The sequence below is a fragment of the Anas acuta genome, chromosome 1, assembly GCF_963932015.1.
Source record: "Anas acuta chromosome 1, bAnaAcu1.1, whole genome shotgun sequence".
Taxonomy (NCBI): Eukaryota; Metazoa; Chordata; class Aves; order Anseriformes; family Anatidae; genus Anas; species Anas acuta.
In genome coordinates this window covers 197815830-197832893 of record NC_088979.1, presented here as the reverse complement: position 1 = coordinate 197832893, position 17064 = coordinate 197815830, and the positions used below count along the sequence as shown (strand labels likewise).

General features: G+C 46.7%; 1 protein-coding gene and 1 long non-coding RNA gene across 4 annotated transcripts in view; both read right to left on the bottom strand.

Moving 5' to 3' along the window:
* Window positions 1-17064, bottom strand: part of FRMD4A (FERM domain containing 4A) — a 346642-nt gene that overhangs the window by 203383 nt on the left and 126195 nt on the right. Inside the window, exon 1 of one of the 3 annotated variants that reach the window (XM_068669998.1) lies at window positions 2676-2786. The exons of the other annotated variants lie outside the window; for them this stretch is intronic. Coding sequence (XP_068526099.1) covers window positions 2676-2771 — 96 coding nt within the window. The 5' untranslated portion in view covers window positions 2772-2786. Of the gene's footprint in view, window positions 1-2675; window positions 2787-17064 lie in introns of those variants that run through there. 3 annotated transcript variants of the gene reach the window in all.
* LOC137849882 (uncharacterized) lies at window positions 11707-15350 on the bottom strand. Its single transcript, XR_011092124.1, has 2 exons — window positions 15080-15350; window positions 11707-14486 (listed from the first exon to the last, which is right to left on the bottom strand). It is a non-coding gene; the product is annotated as an uncharacterized lncRNA (long non-coding RNA).

Genomic DNA, 17064 nt, shown 5'->3' with positions numbered 1-17064 from the left:
GAGGGCAGTGTGGTCCTTTCATCTGCTGCACGGGCGAGCTGAGTGGGTGATGCTCAGATGAGTCTTGGCTGTTTTAGCAAGACGAAGAGGGCTGTGCTCATGGAGAACATGGAGAACATGGAGAAATCAAGACCTCTACCTTGGTTAGTCTAAAGTATACCCAAATCTCAGCAAGTTCTGCAATGCAATTAATGTAGAAACACCATACAACGTCCCTTTTTCTAATCCTATTTACCTCAGCCTCACCATTCCATGTCCCACTGGATTATTTAGCTCGCTGGGGTCCCTCTTCAGCTCCCCTCCTTGATACAGCAAATCAGCTGCATTATTAAAATGATTAAAAATAGACTGAGCTTGCCCGAGACTGCATCTATAATGGATCAATTGCTTTTTATACATTTTTTGGCTCCCTACAGTGCTGCTTTGTCATGTCGCTTGCACTCATTTGGGTGAGATCTTGAAATAATAGGCACATTCAGGAGATATAAATATAGCTGTTTGTTGCCTTAAAATGGGTCTGCAGACAAATCGCAGTCTCAGCTTCAGGTATTTGGAAGTTAAATCTTCTTCCTCTGTCCTTTTCCTCTTGCACCTGAAGCAAACACTGGGCTTTGCTGCTTGGAAGATGCTTTATCTTAAGCTATAGGTACTATTTCTGCTGCATGCAATTCATCGCCTCCTAGGCCAATAATTTAAGCAACCCTTGGTGCTAGATTGGATTTGCTTCCAGTAAGAAATAGTACAGAGTTAACATTGAAAAGCTGCAGTACAGTGAAATAAAAATAAATGTGCTGCATTGTGTAGCTTAACAGGGTGTTAATTTCTTGGGAGCGCATAAATAGGAGGCACAGAGCACATCTGTTTGCTGGTGTTGGGCTGGGGAAGGGGAAATTTGGAGTTCTGCAGCAGGGACAGGCTGAACTTTGTTCCCATGTCTCGCAGCACTGCACAAAGTCTCCTCTGTAGAATAGCCAGTTAATTAAAAATGATATTTACGATCCTCTTGTGATGTGTGCCCGTAATTCTGCTATTAGGATTTCTACAAAATCTGGTACTGCGTGAGGGCTGGGCCCCAGTGACCATGCAATCACAGGATCACAGGATGGTTTGGGTTGGAAGGGACCACAAAGCCCCCCCAGTGCCACCCCCTGCCATGGGCAGGGACACCTCCCAGCAGCCCAGGCTGCCCAAAGCCCCATCCAGCCTGGCCTTGGGCACTGCCAGGGATGGGGCAGCCACAGCTCCTCTGGGCAGCCTGGGACAGGGCCTCACTGCCCTCAGAGTGAAGAATTTCTTCCTTATATCCAGTCTAAATCTACCATCTTTTAACATTGCTAACAGCCATCCTCACCCACGTGCCACTGGAGTCCACACACGACTTCCTCATGTCTACGGTGGGGTTTTATCACCCAGCCACCCTTCTGAGTTCCTGGGTTTCCCCCAGAGAGCACAGGACACCCCCCTCCACCTTGCTCTGAATTTCCCAGGGATTCTACAAGCAGAAGTGAATGAATCCACCCAGCACAGTGGTTACAACGCTCTCAGCAGAGGAGGAGAGGAAATCAATGCACCTGAAAGTGCCCAAATGATGTCCTGGGCTTGTCCCCTTACCTGCTTCCTCCTCCAACTCACCTCACACACAGATCACAGAAATCACCCCCAGGCACTGACAGGGTTTTTCCTGGGCACTGCTGGTAAGACAGGGCCTTTAGCAGCATTTACAGTGTTTCTTGCTGTGTGATTCAAGGGTTTTTAGCTCGCAAAGCTTGACAACCCCAGAAGAAGCAATGTCCTGAACTTTTAAACCATGCACACTACAAAATGTTGTAAAGGTGTCTGGGGATGGAGGAGAAGAGGGAGACTTTCAGTGATTTTAACCCCTTTTTTAATGTAGCTGCTCTGTAGCCAATGTGAGGAAGAGCTTCCCCAGAGGCAGACTGGAGCTGAGCCCTGCACCTCAGCTGGCCACAGATGGGGATGAGGGAGCACATTTTTCTGACTGCTCTCAGCAGCCCCTGCGGTCTCCCACTTGAATTTGAAGTGACTTCAGGTATAAAATCATAAAATCACAGAATCAGCTAGCTTGGAAAAGACCTTCAAGATCATTGAGCCTAACCATGAACCTGACCTACCGAGTCCCTCAGTGCCACGTCCACACCTCTCCTAAATACCTCCAGGGATGGGGACTCCACCACCTCCCTGTGTATCCCATTCCAATGCTTAAGCACCCCCTCCATAAAATTCAATGCAAAGTTCCCCTGGGACAACTTGAGACCATTTCCTTGTGTCCTATCACTTGTCTCCTGAGAAAAGAGACCGACACGATGCCCTCATTACAACCTCCGTTCAGGCAGCTGTAGGGAGCGATGAGGTCCCCCCTCAGCCTCCTCTTCTCCAGACTAAGCAACCCCAGTTCCCTCAGCTGCAAAGCGATCTCAAAGCACTGGCAGCAAAGCAATCTCCCATTTAATCCAGCCAGAGGATGCCCCAGAGGTCTCCACATCCCAAGGAAGAGGTGCCCACCTCCCCACCCCTTTCCATCCCCTCCTTCCTTCGCCTTCAGAGCATTTCATCCTTGGGAGAGGCCACCACGACTCCAGGACTGAATCCTCCCCTGCCCTCTCCCATCCACGAACACGGCACCCACCTCCTCCGTCCCGACACCAGCAGCTCACCTTGGGCAGGGGGGCGCGGACCCTGAGCTCAGCCGGCACCCGTGAGGGCCTGCAGAGCCGCGGGAGCTTGCGCCGCATCCTCGTGTACTTCTTCATGCCCTCGTTTTGTGTAAAAGCAAAGCTCCTCTCACTGCTGGCATCCAGTCGCTACTAGCTACTCGTCCTAACACCTGGACACTGCAAATGGGTTTGTAAAACCCTGGCAAAAAGCAGTTTCAGCTGTTGAATGTGTAGCTGATATCACAGAGACTCCATCCTTACACCACCGAAAATAAAAACAAAAATCTCTTTAACGTTTTATTATCAAACCCTTCCCTCTATTCCTTCTTACATGCTGCTGCTCAGCTGAAAAACGACAGCTTCTGCTCACAGAAAAAAAAAAAAAAAAAAAAAAAAAAAGATGATGAAAGCTCAAGAAACTCCTTTGCATGCTTCTTTTGGCTTTATGTATTTCACTTTGAATTGGGATGCCAAACCAGGAGAATGACACTGCAGACTTCCAAGGCATTAAAAAATCATGAATCATACCTCAGGATGATTTTTTTGGCTAAAAGAAAACAAAACAAAACAGCAACAACAATAAAAACAAAACCAAACCAAAAGACTCCACCTACGAAATTCAAAGATCAAAATATTTTTCTGGCCCTTCCTTTGCCTCCTAGTGTGGTAATAACTTGGTTGGAGGGCCCTGGGCTTCAGGAAGGGCTCAGGGACTGTGAGACTCCCAGAGGATGCCCGTCTCCATGACCTGAAGCCTGGTCCCTGCAAAGGGACACTCATAGGGCACCCTAAGGGGCGTTTTATTGGCTTGTGGGGGCCTTGTCTGGATCTTCATGGTCAACAGAGACCAACAAGGACTTCCAAAATAAGGGCACTCATGTTGTGGGCCTTCAGGATTTCCCTCTCCTGACTCCTGGAGGGAGCCTCGGCAGCTCAGGGGGATGAGTCCCCTCCTCAAAGCCTTGGCAAGGGCCAGCAGCAAGAGGAAGACCACCAGGAACCCTCTTGCTTGGCTCAGCCACTCCACTCTCCTGCCACTTGTCCTAGGAAAGACATTTAGTTTAGAAAAAGCCAGAGGACATCTTTTTTGTGCCCCCTTTATCACAAAATACACGGATGCTCTGTCATGGACGAAGCTGGAAACCGTGGCAGGAGCAACCAAAATGCTCCTAAGCAATCAAAAGATGCATTAGTTGAATTTCCCAGATTGTTCCAGTGGGCAGACCAGAAGCATTAGGACATTATGATCTGGGGAAATTATTTTCTGGTGCCACATCTGGAATTTGCTTTATCTCTGAAGGTGTGATCAGATCACACAAGGCAGGCACTGAGGAGATGCTGACAGCTCCAGCAGTGCTTCTGCATCGCCTTACACCCTCCTCTTATCCCAGGGAGACCCTCAAAGTGGGGTGACCCCAAATGGCTGATCAGAGAGAACCCCTTTTCTCCCTGTCTGTCCCCAAATTGAAAACTGGCTTAAAAGAACATAAAAATAACTTGAGGAGACAGCAATCTGCTCCATGGCAGTGCTTCGCCGAAACAATCAGCGGCAATCCCTCCCCGTGCTGCAGTGCTACAGGGTGGAATAGAGATGACAAATCTGTCACTGATTACGCTCCATTACATCCTCACAACACTTCCCGTGCTGCCTGCAGAGGAGATGTTCTCGCTTTGCTTTTTAAAGGATTTCAGGTAAAACAGACAGCCAACATCTCCGGCGGCGGCAGCCTGGTGCTCTGGCATTTGATCCTTTCCCAGCTCAGCCTTGGGGATGTATAAATGCTTAAAGGACACAGAAATCACCACTTTTCTGAGTCATAGGGGCATTTATAGGACAAAAGCCTATTAAATTCACGTGGTATCTGTCCCCCTATGCAGGAATCCTACTGCAAAAGCAGACTCTGATAGGTACAATGGTAGGACCTGAACCATGTGGATCAGTGGGTGCCTGGTGAGGATGTAAGGATTTCGGGTGAGTACAGCGGCTGGGTTGTTGATATGGAGTTAGCAATTCACGAGGACTGCAATGGTTATGTGCACGGGAGGTAACACAAGTCAATTCCCACCTCTGAAGAGCATCTGTGAAGCAGGGCCACCCGAAGATGCTCCACAGCCAGTGCTTGAGAGCAAAACAGTTGCCTGGAACTCGTTGCTTATGCTACACAACAGCACAGCCCTTAATAAATTTGCTTCCTGCAAATGGAAAAAAAAAAAAAAAAAAAAAAAACAGAAAAAAAACAGCTGCCACTTCTTCCTCCTGTCTACTACTTCAGATGGACATTGGGAGTTGAGCAGCTTGGACCTCATGTGTTTCTCAGGAGCTTTCTGCCTCCTCTTCCCCTCTTCCCCACGTGAAGCAGCACTCAGCCATCCTCTACAGCATCCCTGTGTGCCCGAAGGTTCCTGCCCAGGCTTTCTGCCCCAGAGCCATGTGCCTGCAAGCCAGCTCTACCTGGCTCCCTGAATGTCCCCGAACCACCCAAGAAGAGCCTGAACTCTCCTCGTTGAGTTCAGTGGGGGACAAGCTGAACTCATCGAGGAGCTGAGAATAGAAATGAAGCTAACGCTCACTCCGGGGTGACAGGTTTTGGTCTCCTGGGTAGCCCTGACAGATCCATCAGGAGGCACTTAGCTAGAAACCCCTGAGACCTCTGCAAGGGAATCCTTGTCTTGCTTCTGTGTTTATGCTGCTCTGAAATGCCTAGTTAATGTAAAAGCAAAAAAAGGCAACATAATGGGCCTCTTTAGAGGGGTTTTAGGCTCTTAATGGAAAGCAGGAAGCCAAGGCCTGTATAATTAAATTGCTAATCTCTCACCAGATCTGGCAGGCTACGTACGCTTGTTAAAAACAGGTTTAAGCCCTACAGCAATTTTTGTTTCAACTCCAGGTTCAAGCCAGGAGCCTTCATTCCTTCAGCCCTGAAACACTTCCAGGAGTGCTGTGCCCTTCATTAAAGAGCTGCCCTATAGCAAAGCCCAGACACCAGGCAGAGTCAAGGTGACCCAATTCTTGGTTAAAACAGAGACTATTAATAAGATGAAGGTGTTCATGCCCTCTGCTGGGGCCCCTCTCTCAGCAGTGTTCGCTCACATCTTCTTTTTAATGTTTCTTCTTTCTGTACCTAGGAAGCCACCCACATAAGGGTCCCACCGAGCTCATCAGATCTGTCCCTGCAGCTGTATCACTACACATACCTGCAGAAGGGTTTTCTTGCTGTCTCTCTACCTTTGCACAGTTTCTACCAAGCCCCAGGTGTCCCCCTGGCTCATCCAATGGAGCACTGGGATAATTTTGGAAATGAAATAAGCTCATAAATTACTTGCTGTTACTTCCCTCTCCCTACAGCAATCGGATTTAATATATGGTCAGAAAACACATGCAGAGTACTGTCATTTTGCTGAGGAAAACAGGCAGGTGTGGAGGTATGAGATGGGTTATTTGGTTTTATTCACTACTTTAAGGAAAACGACCACAGTAAAGTGAAAAAAAAATCCCCATTCCTTTCACTGCCCTGGCCACAAACCTTGGTGTTTATGTTCCCCTACATCATTTGCCCACCTGGCTGGAGGTCACACAGTTGGAGAGGTTGTCCCAGGGAGTACTGGCTCACATCACTCACAGCTCTGAGCCTTCAAGGGCAGCTTTGCCCTGGGACATGCCTCATCCCCCAAGGCAAGAGCATGAGAGGAGTGTGGGGACAGACACAGGACAGAAACCTCTAAAGACTTAAAAAACTTGTTCTCTCTCCCTTTTTCAGCTGTTGCCTCCCCGTGTTGGAAAAGTCTTGTGTTCATCCTTCTAGTGTGAAAGGCAACGTTGAAAAAACAAAATGGGATGGGGAAAGGCAGCAGGTCGGATTGCTCAGGAAAGTCTTTCGCAGGTGGTTTTAGACATACAGCTTCTGAGAATACCATCTGAGCACAGGGAAGCAAAGGAGAAATGCATCCAAGCTTTAGATGCAGTTGCCAACCCTGAGTTATTTTGACTCTCTCATGTATATTTGGCCTGATTATAGCAAATGCTGAGAATCTACATTTCCTAAGGACCTCTTTGACCACTAAGGACATCAAGGGACGAAGCCTGAGTACATTAGAGTAGCTTCTGGTCTACATGGCTTCTCAGAAAAAAAAACAAGATCTGTGGCTTCTCCTGAAAGGTTTGCAGACTTTTTGGGATCTGTGAATCCCAGATAAGCAGGTCGGCTTAGCCCTGAAATGCTCATGTTCTTCAAATTTGGGCAAGGGGAATGTATCCTCACTGCCTGATGCTGCATCTTGCATTAAGCTTTAACCACTGGCTCGCTATGTAGGTAGGAAGCAATATCCTATGCATCAGGATGAAATAGATAAGGAGTATTTGGGCTGAGAAAGATGACAAAGGGAAGATATGATCAAAGAGTACAAAATCATGAAAGACACAGAGATGGTGAATAAAGAAGGATTATTCTTTTTTGTTGTTGTTATTTTATTTTCTAATACCAGGACAAAGGACAGTATGAAGCTGCAGATTTAGAAGAAACAGCTTTTTTTTTTTTTTTTTTTTTAATTATTTTTTTCCACAGCATATGACAAAAATAGGGAAAGTATCACTGGAGGAAGCAGGGGAAGCCAATAGCATAAATGGGTTGGAAATAAAATTAGGCAAATTAATGTAGGAAAAGTCCATAAAGGGTTGTTAAGCATGACAAAGTCAGGAAGTGGCTGAACCATTGGTTCTTGGGCAGTGGGAGGATGCTCTGAGGAAGCAGCTCTCCAGCCTTGCCTTGGTTTTCCCTTCTCTGTGGTCTTGGTGGATGGCTTGTGGCTGGGTGTTGGGGCAGGTTTGACCTAGTGGAGCTGTAACATGACAGCAGGGGCTGTGTTATCAAAGACAGAGTCCTCCTGAATGCGATTCGGAGCAGGAGTGTAATTCAGCTTCTTCCCTCCCACAGCCTCCATGGACTGCAGAGCAGGGCAGGGACATCACAGCCCTCTTAAGCATTAAATACATTAGACACCTGAAGCTGCTTAGCTCAAATGCCCTTTTTTTTAAACCATGATTTGCAAAATGGAAGAGCGAATCAGGTGTCTAAACCCCACTGCTTTTAAGAAGCCTTGCATGCCCTTAATCTCCTTAATGTTTTTTCAATCTCTCCATGAAATCTCAATGAAAATCAGGCCTAGAATGATCTCTCCCTTTTTATCTTCTGAAACGCAGATAGTGCTTGCAAAACGCCTTGTTAGATAGAAGCTATAGCTTCTCTGCACTTTGCAACCATAATTAATGAGGCTTCTCAAACATTAGATTGTCAGAAAAAGGCGTATTTTGTTTGCATGGACTACTTCAGCACATTTTCTTCTCACAGACCACGGACAGTGAATGCAGACACTCTGGTGTTAGCCCCATCAATCTCTGACTTTCAGAGCTGATCCTTATGCCTCCCATCTTCCTCGCCTCATGCAAGCAAGATGAGAAAAGAGGAACTTTGAAGCTTGGCTGGATGGCTTAGGTGCAGCCATGCCAGGCTCCAGCGTGAATCACATGTGCCAGAAACATAAATCAGGTCTGTAACGTGAGGCCACTGGAGGAGAACTCTGTTTAATGTACCTGACCTGTGTCCAGGGTTCATTTCCACGTGCCCCTGGTGTAACTTGCTTTATCAGCTGTAAAGAAAAGCTCGCCAGCTGCACATTATATTCACACTCCAAAGTCAATGGAAAAAGCAAGCAAAGTCCTAGAGCAGACCTGTGGAAATAGACTAAATAAATCCCTTCTAAATTTTTTTGCTTTCCCTGGTATAACGGTTGAAGAGTTTATCTGTGATGGACCCAAAATAACATATTTCACTTAACTGGGGGAATGCTTTTCAAAATAAAGAAATAAAATCAAGCTAAATTCTAAGACTTGGCACTCTCGAGTGATTTAAATGTTGAAATAATAAAATGGAGCTTTTGGAGCTTTGCTGGTTTGTCAAGAAAGAAAAGGTCTCCCTTGTTGTAGCAAAAAATATTAGTTGAATTCAGCCTGAGTCTATGGATAGTTTCAGTCAGCCTGGAACTGCATTTATTAGCAGCTAAACTATCCATCTGAAAAATGTTACCTAGTTCTACCCCAATTGTTCTCCCCATTGCTTAAAAATATCCTACTTACAGACAACGCTATTGTTCAGCGTAGATTTAAGATGTTGTGGTTCATTGTCTGGCGCTGCATCTCCTAGGGAAAGCAAACCAATTAGGCCCCTCTATTTCGGTGCCTCAGTGCCTGTTTGTGCAGTTATTATGTCATATGAAGGAACACAGCCTTATAGTCTTTGACAGATATGACCGCATTTCTTAAAAGAAAATACCATGTTTTCAGCAAAAAATACCCTGTATCCCAGCTTTGGGATAGAAGTGGTCACAACACAGCCCAGGAATTGCCAGCTGAGACCAACCGAGCATCCTGCATCCAGGTCTCTGCAGAGTGCCTGTCCCAAAAACTCGTCCCAAATCTGCCAAGCAGTAAAAAAAACCACAAAACACGGGTCCTGAACCCCGTTATTACGAGCAGACTTATGAGTTGAAGCACAAGGAACTGCGTCCTTTTCAAACTTTTCATTACACAGCCAAAACCAACCAACCACCACCAACAAAAACACAGAAAAAAGAAGTGCGGATCTCCTAACACGTCTGCTCCTGGACCTGTACCTCCCCTCGCAGGGCTGGCAGCTTGCATTTCACAGGCAGCAAACCAAGTCCACTCGTTTTATATTTATTTGACCCCCTCATTTTTTATTTATTTGACCCACTCATTTTATATTTATTTGACCCGCTCGTTTCATATTTATTTGACCAAGCAGACAAAAACGCATTGGCCAGTTTTACCGATTCAATGCCTTTGCTTTGTCCAGTGAGGCAGATGGACCAGGTTCACAGCTGCCTCGTGCCCCTGCATGACCAAACTCTGCCTCCTCATCTGCATCTGCTGGCTGCTGCCGACTCAGACAGGACTTAGTGTCGTGGCCTGTACAGGAGAAACCTCTCATTTTCTCAGTCTGCTGCCTCCCCGGGATATTTTCCAGCCATCAGCTCAGGAATGAAGTTAAAAAGGCAGGTGCAAGAGCAGAGATTTGTAAATATTAGGTTTGCATATAAATTACTTGATTGGATGTGGCAGCAAAAGGGCTGCTGCTTAATCTGACTGCCTGGCTGTGGCAGCAGCAGGTGACACGGGATTTCCAGAACCAAAACCCAAAGGTTTTTTTTTTTTTCAAACCCACTGAAATTACCTGAACTGCACTGCAGGAGGAAGAGCGGCTAAAAATCCACGAGCAACCCAAAAAACACCACAGGTAGTCTGTGTTTAGACAAGAGGCTCCTAGTGGTCCCAGCTGGTACAGAGCTGGATTAACTGGGCCAAACTGGAGTGATGGGGCAGCACACATGGACTCGGTGTGGCTATAGCCAAGTGTAAGAACATCAGGCAGCCTGGCTGCTGCTTGCGAAGGCATTTCCCTTCGTGCTGGCAGTTTAACACCACCGTGGCCTTGTGTTCGTCAGGTGCAGGAGCAATGCACTGAACGGTCTTTGAAGTGCCACAGCTTCCTGCTAAATTAAAGGAAAATACCCCGAGCTCCCGCGTGCTGCAGGAGTGTGCACACAGCAATGAATTTTACAGAGCTCAAAATCCCCACACCGAGTTCACATGTTCGTTTAGAAGCCTTAGGGGGGCACGAGCCCTTCTTTAACAGCAGGAACACAAAGAGCCTCTTCTTCGGGAGCCGCGAGTTTTCTTTGCCGCGCGAGGGAAACAAAGCCAACACGCCGCTCATCTGAGCGCTTTCCCTACCGAGACACGGGATTACTTTTTGCAGCAGTTTGCTAAATGCTCGGCCTCAAAGGTAGAGTGAAATCAAGCATTCAGCACGCTTAAAGCAGCACAACGGAGGGGGATGTAAAGCACCCTCCTTCTGCACCCAGCTGGCACCATTTGTGCCTGGCGTCAGCACATGGCTGAGTTTGTACCCCGAGATAATTCCCACCTTATTTTCCCCTCTCGATGGGAATAGCAGGAAGGTTAATTAAACCCTCCGAACTGCTGCTGTTATTCATCATTCCTTCCCTGTAATACAAGCAGCGCTATCTCGCATTTGAGCCCTGGTTCCCTATAAATACCTGCCCTCTGCTTTTACCTCCGTGCTAAAAGCCTTTCACGCAGCAAATGCAATTAATTTCCTCGCAAGAACAGCCAAGCAGTGTGACCGAAGTTCTCTGCCTACCCACAGCAGAAAACAACCCTCAGTCCCTGAGCAAAAGAAATGTGCACCAGCACCAGACTTTGGGGGAACAGCACGCCCTAGTGTTCCCTCTGCTCCTCGCTGCCGGCTGGTTTGTGGGCTCCCTACTGCTGCTGCCCAGACTGAGCTCCCAGGAAAACAAGATTTCTTTCTGCAAACCCAGAATTTCTGTTTTGTCTCCCCACTGAAAGTCTTCATGGCCTCGGAGAAGGGGTCAACCACAAGCACCCTGGTGTGAACATGCAAGACAGAGGCTGGATCGGCTCTGCTCTGCCATCACCAACACAGACAGGGAAAAACTGGGTAGCGCAGAGGGTAGCTGCTGACTACTGCTGTCCAGACAGACCTTAAGACATGCATCTGCTTTTGACCAGGCCTGTTATTTGTCAATAATTATAATAATTCTTAAAGATCTGTCCTTCTCAAGACACATCTCCATGCTGGAAAAACCCACCAGGCTGTTTGCTAGAGACCTAGGATCGTGTGCTTCAAACAAAAGGCACTGGATTTGCAAAGCAGCCTTAGCTGTGCACTGCTGCCCTGAGGACCAGTGCTTCTTCCTGACCTCAGGGCTGATCACTTTATTCCCTGAAGCCTGAAGATGCCCTAAAGTTTTTTGTTTGTTTATTTATTTTTTGTTGCAGTCCATGTAATTGCAAATGTTCCTGCTATTCAGGGAGCTGTAACCACAGAGGATGCTCCTTGCAGATGCTCCTCAGCCAACATCTGGACTGGATGCCCCATTAGACCAAAGCCAGACCTCTCTTCTGCACAAAATCAGATACACAGGGGACTGTAAAAGATCGCTCGTGACTTCCTCTGTGGGCAAACTGTGAATGGTTTGTGGACGCTGGCAGAGCTGGGAAGGAAAGGGCAGATTGGTTTGCAGACCATCATGGTTATAATGGGATGGTTGCTGTGTATGTCATTAGAAGAAGGAGCAAACAAGGACAGAGCAAGAATTTGGGCAGGGCTCTCAAAGACCCTGCAAAGGTCATCCCTGCTACACCCTGCTTTACAGAGCATGGCATGGGAGGCGTGTGTGACACAGCCGAGCTCCCAGCTGCTCGTCCTCTGGAAAGGGGAGCCGACCCATCTCTGCACTGGAAAGAAACTCTCTCTCCTCTGCTGTATAAATACAAAAGCGAATAATCAGACCTCAAAGCAAGACCCAGCTTGCCTAACCTTTAATCCAGGCTGGAAGCAGCAGTGCCCTGACAGCTCCACTGGCACAGAGCCCCACGTGTCGGAGATCTGAGCCAGTCACCAAACGGGATGAGAGGATGGCCTGGCAGCAGATAAAAAGCCGTCTCCTTATCTATCACCCACACCATCTGGGAACCTCTCTTCTCTCCTTCCCAACCCTAATTATTTTTTACTGCTTGATCTCAAGAGGTGTTCATGGCATGACCCACAACCAAGCAAGCCTGCTGCTTCTTGCCCTCTCTCTGGCAGTTGGCTTTTCAGCCCCTTTATTACCATATTCACCTGTGAGTCAGATAATTGCTCATGTGATCCCGGAGTATTAGTCCTCCTTGTGTCGTCGCAAGCGCTTGGACATTCCAATTTTCAGGGGATTATATGCAAAGCAGAAAAGACATCAACCGTGCCTTTAATGCTTTCCCCTGGTCTCTCATTTCCCCGGGGACAACCCTTTTATCTCAGGGAGCCTTACAGAGAAATCAGCAATTCAATTGCACTGTTTTTTTGGCCTTCAATTTCAGATACTTATTCCTGTTTGATCATGTCATGCAGCAACTCACAGAAAAAGAATGAAATTGCTCCTCGTTTCAGATGCCAGTTGCTCGCTAAAGCAAAAGCAGACTGCACTCTTTTGTTTACTCCACCCTTGCTTTGCTCACTCTTTCAGCCTGTCAGTCTTGAGCTCTGTTCCTCTGCAACAGAGACTTTAGGCTGCTTGAGCCGTGAGTTCACTGGGTCTGACCTGGCTTAGTTTTAAGCTCATACCGAAATTCCTCTGATGAAGATCACTGTGAGAATAGATTAAGCCTAGAAGGCAGCTTGAGCCTGGCTCCAAGCACTCTTCCTGCAGGACACGTTCTTGGGAGCAGATCATTTCTTACTGCTGCTGGTGATGCAGGAGTGAGGCTGCAGGCCCGTGTCATAATGATTCCTCCTAAGCACAAAACCTGTAGTTAATCAACGTGGTATATTAAATACAACCCAGCTCAAACTTGCCTCCCAAACTGCAAACAAACACGGACCTCAGCTATCTTCCATCCAACCACATCCTTCAGGGGTGGTGACCTGAAAATGTTGTCACCATGTGTCCACTGCCCCCAGGCCACTGCTGAGCCAGGAAGGTGGCTTTGGACCCTTCTTTGTGGGTCTTGATGTGTGGAGGGAGGGTAGGTGATTGAGCTCACGGGGCATCACCTAGGGCGAAGCCCTCCAAGACTGCAGCAAGAGGCAGGGGGGAGCCCTCTGCCGGGCTGGGAGGATGCTCGTGACTTGTGCTTTGGCACGTGAGGGAAGATCAGCCAGCAAACCCCATCAAATCCTTGTGCTGAATCAGGGTCTTGATACTAGAAAGCAAAACGAGTTCGTTAATTACTGCTGTTACCGGTAAATCTCTAACTGAAGCTAAAATTATAAGGCAAGCAATTTATTTTATGTGCAGATTGTATCTATTTTAATGAGTTCCGAAAATAGAGCTTTAAAGCGGTGGCTTTAAGCTCTGACGTTGTATTGGTTTTTTTTTTCCTTGTGAAATTTTCCAGGGTGTTTAGCGAGGCTGTTCTTTCCTAGATGAAGCATCTCTTTTTTTTTTGCGTTGTGGTGCACTGAAACACACCCATGGGTTCAATCTCTCTTGACTGGCCTTGGGATGTTCTTCTTGGTTCTGATTCAGGCCTTAACTTATTATGGAAAGAGATTGTATTGGGGTGCAGAGGTACCTTTAGGATGTGAGGCAATTTCCAGCTCCATCATGAATTTTCATGCTCCTGAGCAGTAGACATCCCTGCCTCAATTCCCCATCCAGAGTAAGAGATGGTAAAACACACGACAGTGCCACTTGGAGCCCTCTGATACTTGGCTGTACCAGCCATGTCCCACTTGTCTGTAGGACTTTGTCCAGTGCTAACTGGCTCAGGAGATGCCCATTCCCATTGCCACCTTGGCACAGAGGTAAGGGTTTCCTCAGGGACAGTGCCACTGCTGCCATGATCCACGAGAAGACTGAGTTGCTTAGAGGTTGCTTCAGTGCCTCTTCGTGGAGGTTCCCATCACGTTTGGTCCCCAGGAGATGAAGCAACCCTTCTGCAACCCAAGCTGTGGCTGTTGGAAAGGGACTGCAGGCCAGGGGAAGGGATGCTGTGAGCACACAGACTGCTCTATCAGCATGGCATCTGGGGATTTCTGGATGGGCATTCCCCATGCAGCTTCGTTAATATAATCAAGGCCAGGAGTTACTTAGTGCTCATCCAGTCATTGCAAAGGGACTGATTACAGGCTGCTCTCCTGGGGCATTATTTCAGGCTGGGACTTGATGGAGGAGTATAAATAGCATGGCAGCTTCACCGAGGAGGTATTCCTATGTGACAGAGAAGTTAAAGCCCATGTCGAGGCCTCTCTAATTGCTCAAATTATTGCTACTGTTAACAGGGCAGCGAATTATGTCAGGGAGCCTTTCAGCAGTCATACTACTCTATCTACGGATGATATACACTCCTGGATTAACGCTGACAAACAACAATAAAAAGGGGTCACATTAATAAAATCTGAATGCAGGAAATAAACGTCGAATTAAAAGCAAACAACACCTGAAATATTGACTTTGGCAACGTAAAGTGGTGCTAAGAGGAAGAGGAAAATGTTACGGTTGATCAAGAGCAGCGCAGTTATGCTCAGGGCAAGTTTTATGCAGCACACCAGAAAGTGAGCTGAGCCCTACCTGCCTGCAGCCAAGTTCTGGTCTGCACCAGTCGAGCTGCAAATGTCCTCTCCTGATAGAGCTATGGGAACCGGAGGAGAGGAGATCCCAAGAGCAAGACCCCAAGAATTCAGGGCTGGAAGTACTCTCTGATGATAATGGAATAATAAGTATCACTGATTTCTCATTTACATCCATAAAATTGGGACTAATGTAACAGCAACAACAACAACAATAACAACAATCACATTTACACTGGTTCAGGTCCAAACCAGGTGGAAATCTGGCACCAGATTTGCAGTTTCCCATCCCTTAGAGCTGGAAGAACTGAGTCTTCAGATCTCAGATCTTCAGGAAATCTGACCTGAGTGATGAACCCTCTCCTTCCAATTCATTCATTACAGCTGCCATAAGCCATTCAATTCACCTGAGGCTGTTCTTTTAATTATACTGTGTCCTTCTGTCTTCTTTCTATCAGAGTTTTTTAATATAAAAAGTACTAACAGTAACTTCCTCCCAAACGCACATAAATGTGTAGATGTCACAGCACCTTGCAAAACCTGCTTAAACACCTTGGTAATGTAGAAATCATGACCTTACACTTGACCACATCTGGCTTGACCACCTATATGTGAGGAATAAATACAATTAAACCAACACGGACCATGAAGATAACCCCTTTGCAAACACTGGGAGCTCCTGAACCACGACAGACAGACCTGTCTTTTCAGTAAGGCTGAGGGGAGGTGTGTGATGAAACAGATTGAATGGATCCAAAAATCAGAAAAACTAACAGCAGGCTGCTGATGGCCAGAGTTGATCCCACACTTTCCCATAGTATCACAACTGGGATAAATAAGCTCCTGAACCATCATGTTGCAGTGAATCCCACTGCCAAATCGGGGTCATAATGCTTCTTTCACTAAGGAATGTATTTATGGACATTAATTGGGTGAGAAGTCTGTCTTTATTTATTCTGTGCCATCAAAAGACTTGGATCCAGGCTAACAAACATGTAGGAACATGCTGCCCTAAAGATGTTATGGCCCAAAGCACATGTGGCACATGGGATGCACAAGGGAACCCAGAGCCTCTGCTGGTTTTCATTTACTCCAAATCTAGTTTTGCTCTATATGAAATCCAGCTTGGTGCCATGGGCCATATGCTCCCCTCCTCTGCTGAATGATGCCATTCCAAGAAACCAGTGGTGATTAATAGATTCCCGTGAACATTTATGAAGTAACTTAGAAACTGACCACAGTGGAAGGGGGGAGTCTGTGGGCATTCCTCGGTGTGTGGACTGGGTTGTCCCTATCAGGGGTTAAGCACTGCAGTGACGTTTCTGAGTAAGAGCTCACCTCTAATCACACTTCCCCTATTTTTCTAAGAACTCTTCTCAATGGCAATTTTTGGTCTCTGGAAAGCCTTAGAGTCTGTAATCTCATTAGCAAGCAGCACATCTTCCTTTGTAGCAACCTAAAAGCTTTCAGAAAACAGCTATTTGTAAAGAGCACCTATGAATGGAAATAAAATACTGATCCTGTCCATTTCTGGGTGGTATTCTCAGTTCTCTGCTTCTTTTCCTTTTTAACTCGGGTATTAAAGTGTACCACATCTCTTTGCTTCCTTTCCTATACCAGTACAATCAATGGCTGAAACAATCCTTGCAGCAGAGACCTGTAGCTTTGCAATAATCAGCATCAGTCTTGCAGAAGATGCAGCAGTCCACTGCTTGCAGTAACCTTATTTCAAGTTATTTAATCTTCTTAGTGAGGTGTCGATTACATCACCTCAAACCAACCTTGAAAGCTCGTGATCAGCCACATCAATAACACGAGCGTTGCAAGCAATCCCGTGCTCTGGTCTTGCTAAGCTCTGTAGTAGCAAATTAACACGACCCAGCTGGTGCTTTCAAAAGCCTTGCATTTGAGGTAACTGATACAGATTTGGAGTCCCTGCTGGGTTGAGCAGAAGATGGCTGTTCATGCCCAGGACTGGAAAGTCTGATATTATCAACATCAGTGTTATTGCTGAAAGTTCAGTTTTGCCTCTCACTTTAAACAAATCCAAGCACTGGTGTTACTTGCTTGTAGTAATTTTAAGAGGCTGAATAGCAATGTGGTTGAAAGATGGCTCAGGCCTCATGGGAAAACATCTCAGAGTTTCACAACAAGCATGTGCAAGGAACTACTGGGATTAATAAATTTATTTCATTATCACAACTTCATTTTAGGTGGAC